The 6,163-nt window shown below is 34.9% G+C and overlaps 1 protein-coding gene across 1 annotated transcript; it reads right to left on the bottom strand.

Moving 5' to 3' along the window:
* Positions 1-3,446: 3,446 nt before the first annotated feature.
* On the bottom strand, positions 3,447-5,637 carry LOC119019563 (nuclear factor 7, brain-like). Its single transcript, XM_037098299.1, has one exon. The coding sequence runs from the start codon at positions 5,474-5,476 to the stop codon at positions 4,046-4,048; it is 1,431 nt and encodes a 476-aa protein (XP_036954194.1). The 5' UTR covers positions 5,477-5,637; the 3' UTR covers positions 3,447-4,045.
* Positions 5,638-6,163: the final 526 nt, after the last annotated feature.

Below are 6,163 nucleotides of genomic sequence, written 5' to 3'. Positions count from 1 at the left end.
AGCGCGTTCAACTTCCGGTTTGCTTCCGGTTTGATCAGTCTACATGCGGTGTGTTTTTTCATCAAATATTTGTAATAAATACGTTTTTAAACATCTAATAGAAGGAGACGTAGAAAAAAGACAAAACGGAGTAAAAACTAATAACAATAGTAAAACTCTAGAAGTCTGACACAGTTTAAATTAGATAAATATATTCAGTCATTTAAATTGAGTTTTACTATTGTTTATATATATATATATATATATATATATATATATATATATATATATATATATATATATATATATATATATATATATATATATATATGTATACAATGTGTCAGACTGCTAAACGTTTACCTTTATTTTTCTATTTGTGTCAACTATACTAATACAACTTATTTTTTGTTTGTTTTGTTGTTTTGCCTTTTCCAGAGCTTTCAACAGAATCTCACAGGTAGCGATATGGCCCAGTTGTATTATATGCAAAAAATACACAAAATAAACTTTAAAATATAATAAAATATCTAAGTCATAGTAGCATGCTATTGATAACTACTATAAACTTAACCTTTTGTTATTGATATTTGCATATTGTATTGTGTTGTGTTATTTTCAGCGGTTGTATTTCTTTATTCATTTGTTCCTCTCATGTTAAGATATATTGGGTTTTGATCGAAGTTCTATACTAATAGCTTAAAGTTGAGTTAAGACAAGAACATGAGAAAACAATGCACTAACTTCAACAGAAAAAGGATTAAAATAAAGAAAAGATCTGCTTGCTTGCAGGCTCTCATAACTCCATCTAACAATATGAACACAATTTACTGAAATTTTGCTTTTTAAAGAAAAATGAGCTATATTTACATTCAAAGGACTAACAATAACATACACATCAATATATTGAAAGCATTTCAATCACTGGATTTTAATTTGCCACTAAGTCCTGTCAACTTGATGATGGTATTGTGTTTTCTCTCTCAGAGACTTCCTCTCTCTCTCTCTGATCTTTTGTTTCATTTACACTGCCATCTACAGGTTTGGATGCCGTAAAATTCCCCTAGTCACAACAATCCATCCATCCAGCTCAACAACCTTTGAAGCAGTTGCAGCGCATATTGCAAGCCATTTTAACATTTAATCGAACCACACTCCTATCTGTAATTACATTTTAGATAGCCATAATAGCATTTCTCCTCGTCAAAACTGTATTCTCACTAGTCAGAATGGTAATTAAAGTTATCCGCAATAACATTCTTACTAGTAGAAAGGTTAGTTCAAGATATCAACAACTTTGATTGTACTAGTCAAAAATAAATTTAAGATATCTAAAAATCCTTAAAAAGTATAAGTGGCCATTTTAACATTTAATAGTTAGACTGGATATGTATTGCAGATATCTTTAATTCAGTTCTTCCTAGTCAAAAAGAACATTTCAGATAGCCACAATGACATTCTACCTAGGACAAATGACGTCACTTTTGCCATTCATGTGTATTGGGCTTTCAATTTCAGATATCTACAATTACATTCTGGATATCTAGAATGAACATTCTGGATATCTACAATAGAATTCTTACTAGGAAAAACTCCCATTACAGATATCTTCAGTTCAGTTGTCACTAGTCATAATTTTCATATCAGATATCCAAAATGCATAACTATGTAATTTTGAATATCCAAAAATACATTGTGACTAGTAAAAATGTCATCACGGATATCCACAATCTGTATTATGACTAGTAAAAATGCAACTGTGGACATCTGTATCTACACTGTGGATATCCAATTATCCATTACATTCTGGATATCTGGAATAGTTTTTCATTTTGGTTATCTGAAATGAAAATTATAACTAGTAACAACTGGATTGAAGATATCTGAAAAAGGAGTTTTTCCTAGTAAGAATTCAATTGCAGATATCCAGAATGTTCATTCTAGATATCCAGAATGTAATTGTGGATATCTGAAATTGAAAGCCCAATACACACATGAATGGCAAAAGTGGCGTCATTTGTCCTAGGAAGAATGTCATTGTGAGTACCTGAAATGACAATTGTGGATGGGAAGAATGCCATTGTGGATATCTGAAATGTTCTTTTTGACTAGGAAGAACTGAATTACAGATATGTGCAATACATATCCAGTCTAGCTATTAAATGTTAAAACAGCTTGCCATAAGCGCAAGGATTTCTATTAGGAAGAACCACTTTAGATACTGCTGCTCCCTCTGACTCTGAATGCCCCACCATGTCTGCTATTACACACCAAAGACAAACACTCTCATTTTAATAATTTAGGTTTGGTTGTAGATGCAGCAGGAGACGAGTAAATTAGTTTGAAATAATGAATGCAGCCAGAGATAAGATGAGGTGAAAAATAAATAATGAAGTATTTGGCTGATTACAAGGACATTTGTAGCAACATGCTAATAGTACTTTTTGTTTGAACTATTAATATATCAATAGAAAGACTATCAAAACTATTTATCAATCTGCCAGTGTCAGCATCTTGATTAATCAATAAATTAATTAGTCTATAAAATGATAGACAAGAGCCCAAGATGTGACACCCAGATACCCGGTTATGTCTCACATAAGTTGGTTCACCTGATCAAACAAAATGTATTGGTTATATACAAAGACATAATAGATATACCACAATATACTACAATAGAGAAAAGGAGAAAACACACTAATCAGAGAAGCTGATTGTCGGCAATCAGTTTTCTGTTGATCAACAAATCGACTAATCGACTAATAAAATAATCACTTAAGTAAACAATTTTAAAATAGGACTTTTTCACATGAGAAAACAGCAGCTGCATTTTAATAAATGTTCAAGAACTATGAATGAAATGCTGCTGTGAAATCAAACAGATACATTATTATTATTTTTTTTTTTTAGAGACAACAATTAAAGTGATCCTTTAAAAATCAACATATTCAAAGAAAATTTCAGAGCTTGCTGTCCAAAATTGTAATTTGAGGATTTGTCTGGAATTGTCTATCTATCTATCTATCTATCTATCTATCTATCTATCTATCTATCTATCTATCTATCTATCTGTCTATCTATCTATCTATCTATCTATCTATCTATCTATCTATCTATCTATCTGTCTATCTATCTATCTATCTATCTATCTATCTATCTATAAAAAAAAATTGAGAATATTAGAAACTAAATCTGATGACATGATGCTGTTTGACTCAAAACAAGATAATAATGACAAGGAGATTTAATAGCTTTCAGCTGTAAAGTTTTTCTCCTGATGATGCCACGCAGTTTCAACATTTGACAGTCACACATTTTTTCCTGATTTAAACTTTATTATAAGAGCTGGTTCAATTTATGCAATACATCAAGTTTTTTTGAGGCCAAGAGAGCATCATCAGTGCAGTCAGAGTATTTACAAGACAATGTTAGAGAAATGTAACAAATATGTTATTGATGTTGTTACCGCCTTTATACATGCAGGCTGAATAAAATATAACTTTTAACAAATCAGCATCTTTAAAATTATGATTTTCAGCTGACACTGATGAATTAAGTGTGAATATTGTCACAGTGAGTTTACATGAAAACAAGGAGATCAAAACCACTTTTCGTAATTCATTGCTGACAGTAGAGACACTTTAGATAAACATCATGTGACTCGACAACAGATGATAAAGATTTACAATCAGTCAGTCAGAATGTGTGTTGATCCTCTGAACCACTGAGACTCTGACTGTAAAGAGTAAAAACTGAAACTAAAACATGATCAAAACCAAAAGAATCATCAGAAGATCCAAAATTTGACAAACAAAATTATAAAAGTTAAAGAATGTTATATTGTGATCTGATTAAAATCTTGTGTTTCAAAAGTGAAAATTAAGTTTTTAATTGAAAGCAGTGAGGCGTAAATGTTTTCAGTTTTGTGCATGAAAACCACTTTGGATCATTTATATCAGAAAAAAGAAACAGTGAGGAAAACATTTCTGTGACCGTCAACATCAAATCACATCTGTTTCAGACAGTGATATTAAAGGTACAGGTCTGAACAATTAATTCCTGAACATCACAGAGAAATATCACTCTGGCAGATTTTGATATCAGCAGTTTTAGCATCACCAGCATTTCCAATACTGAAATATGGGAAGAGTTTCTCAGTGAAAGTGTCTCTGTGAGTGTAGATGTCAGTCATGTCTTCAGGGTCGTAGAAGGACACCTCCCCCCTGTCATAGTCCAGCTGGACTCTGATCCTCTGGAGACTTTTCTCTACTCTGACAGTCTCACCAGGACCGTAAGTATATTTTCCATCAGCATGCGATAAACACCAAATTCCATATTTTGATGTAGCAAATCTCTCTCCCTTCCTGTCAACTGACTCTTTAACCAAACCCACATTCCAGCTAGGATGATCTCCCACCTCCACCTCCCAGCTGTGTTTCCCTGAGCTGAAGCCTTCAGAGCCCAGAACAGTGACAGAGGAAGTATTTCTCTCTGGATTGTCAGGAAGCTGCTGGTCTGTGTCTCCATGTCTCACACTGGTCAGATCATCAGACAGATGGAGCCAGGGGTATGCAGTGTTTGGGTCCAGAATGACAGGACTGAATTGGACCTGGTCCTTCATCTTCTCCCAGACTCTGAAGGACAGGTTGCCCAGGTGTTTGGCCACATCTATCAGCGCTCCTGAGACCAGCTGTGGATCTGACAGTGAGCACTGGACTCTGGCTCTGGTCTGAGTGGCTTTATAACTGCTGAGGAATGGCACGTTGTGTTTCTGCAGCTCTTGTTCAACAGCACAGATACTGTCCAACAGAGAGGAGAGCTGCTCCTCAATCATCTTCATCTCTCTGCTGACAGTCTTCCCCTTCTGCTCCTCTTCCTCCCTCAGAGCTGCCAGTCTGGACTCCTCTTCCTCTTTCAGGAACTGGTGGAGCTTGTTGAACTCTGCTCTGATCTGCCTCTCTGTGGACAACAGCTGCTTCTTGGAGTGTTGAATCACTTCATTGTATGTTTTCTCCACTTGTTTGTATTTGTTCCTCTTGTCCTTTAGAGACTTTAAGTCAGATTCCAGCTGCTCCTTCAGCTCACTGACAGTTGGTTCTATAGGAACCACCTTGTGGCTCTGGTGGAGAGAAACATCACAGACAGGACACACAGCTGTCTGCTTGTCCTCACAGAACAATTTGGGGACTTCTGGATGTTTACTACACACCACCTCCACCTTCTTCACTTCTTTTTCTGCCTCAGATGATCCAGATTGTTGTCTCCCAGCAAATGAGTCAGCCAGTTCCTTCAAAGAAAAGTTCACTGGTGGAAATTCCTTTGAGGATCTTCTTTCACAAATAGGACAATTTTTGTTTTCAGCTTGTTCCCATATTTTTTTCAGGCAGCTTGAACAGAAGTTGTGGTTGCAGCTCAGAGACACAGGATCTCTGAAAGTCTCTGAACACACATGGCAGCTCAGGAAACTTTCAAGAAGAGCAAAACTTTTCTCAGCCATTTGTTGTAGAAGTTATTTTTCACAGCAGGACTCACCAAGTTTCTGTCTCTTGTCTTGATTGCTTCAAATACTCCAATCGTTTGTTTTTCAGCAGAGATCTGACATCCTGTAATGGCGTCTCAGCTCTGTTCAACAATGTCAAATCTAGTTTTACTTTCATTTACATGACTCCCAGTTTAAATCATTAACAGCAGGAAATGCTGTCATGTCATGTTGTCACCAGCAGATGGAGCTGTCAGGATGTCATTCCTCTTGATTCAGGGCAAATAACATTACAGCATTTTTATTTTTCAGTCAAAAAAGGTGGTAAAAATAGATTCGTTGTGAGATCAACTACCCAAAAGTATAAACAAGTACAGCTGAAATGATTGGTAAATCATGTAGCCTACATTTTCTTTATTATATATGTAGCAACATTTTTGTTAATTGATCAGTCAGTTGTGATTATGACTGCATTTTGTGACTATTTTCCTTTTTTTTTTTTTTTCACAAACCACAAAAAAAACTGTATATATGTGTGGGAATAAATATTTTCACTGCAGTGAAGGATCTGAGCACTTCATCCACCACTCACTGCATCTAACACCTTTCTGTTTTGTTTGTGCTACTGTGTGGAAGTAGTACATGAAAGCAACACTGATCGTCCCAAAAAAAAAAAAAAAAAAAAAAAAAAAAATAGGAAGAAGG

The sequence above is a fragment of the Acanthopagrus latus genome, chromosome 5 (genome assembly GCF_904848185.1).
Source record: "Acanthopagrus latus isolate v.2019 chromosome 5, fAcaLat1.1, whole genome shotgun sequence".
Taxonomy (NCBI): Eukaryota; Metazoa; Chordata; class Actinopteri; order Spariformes; family Sparidae; genus Acanthopagrus; species Acanthopagrus latus.
Note: the sequence above shows the minus strand (reverse complement) of the source record. Positions and strands in the feature narration are given on the sequence as shown.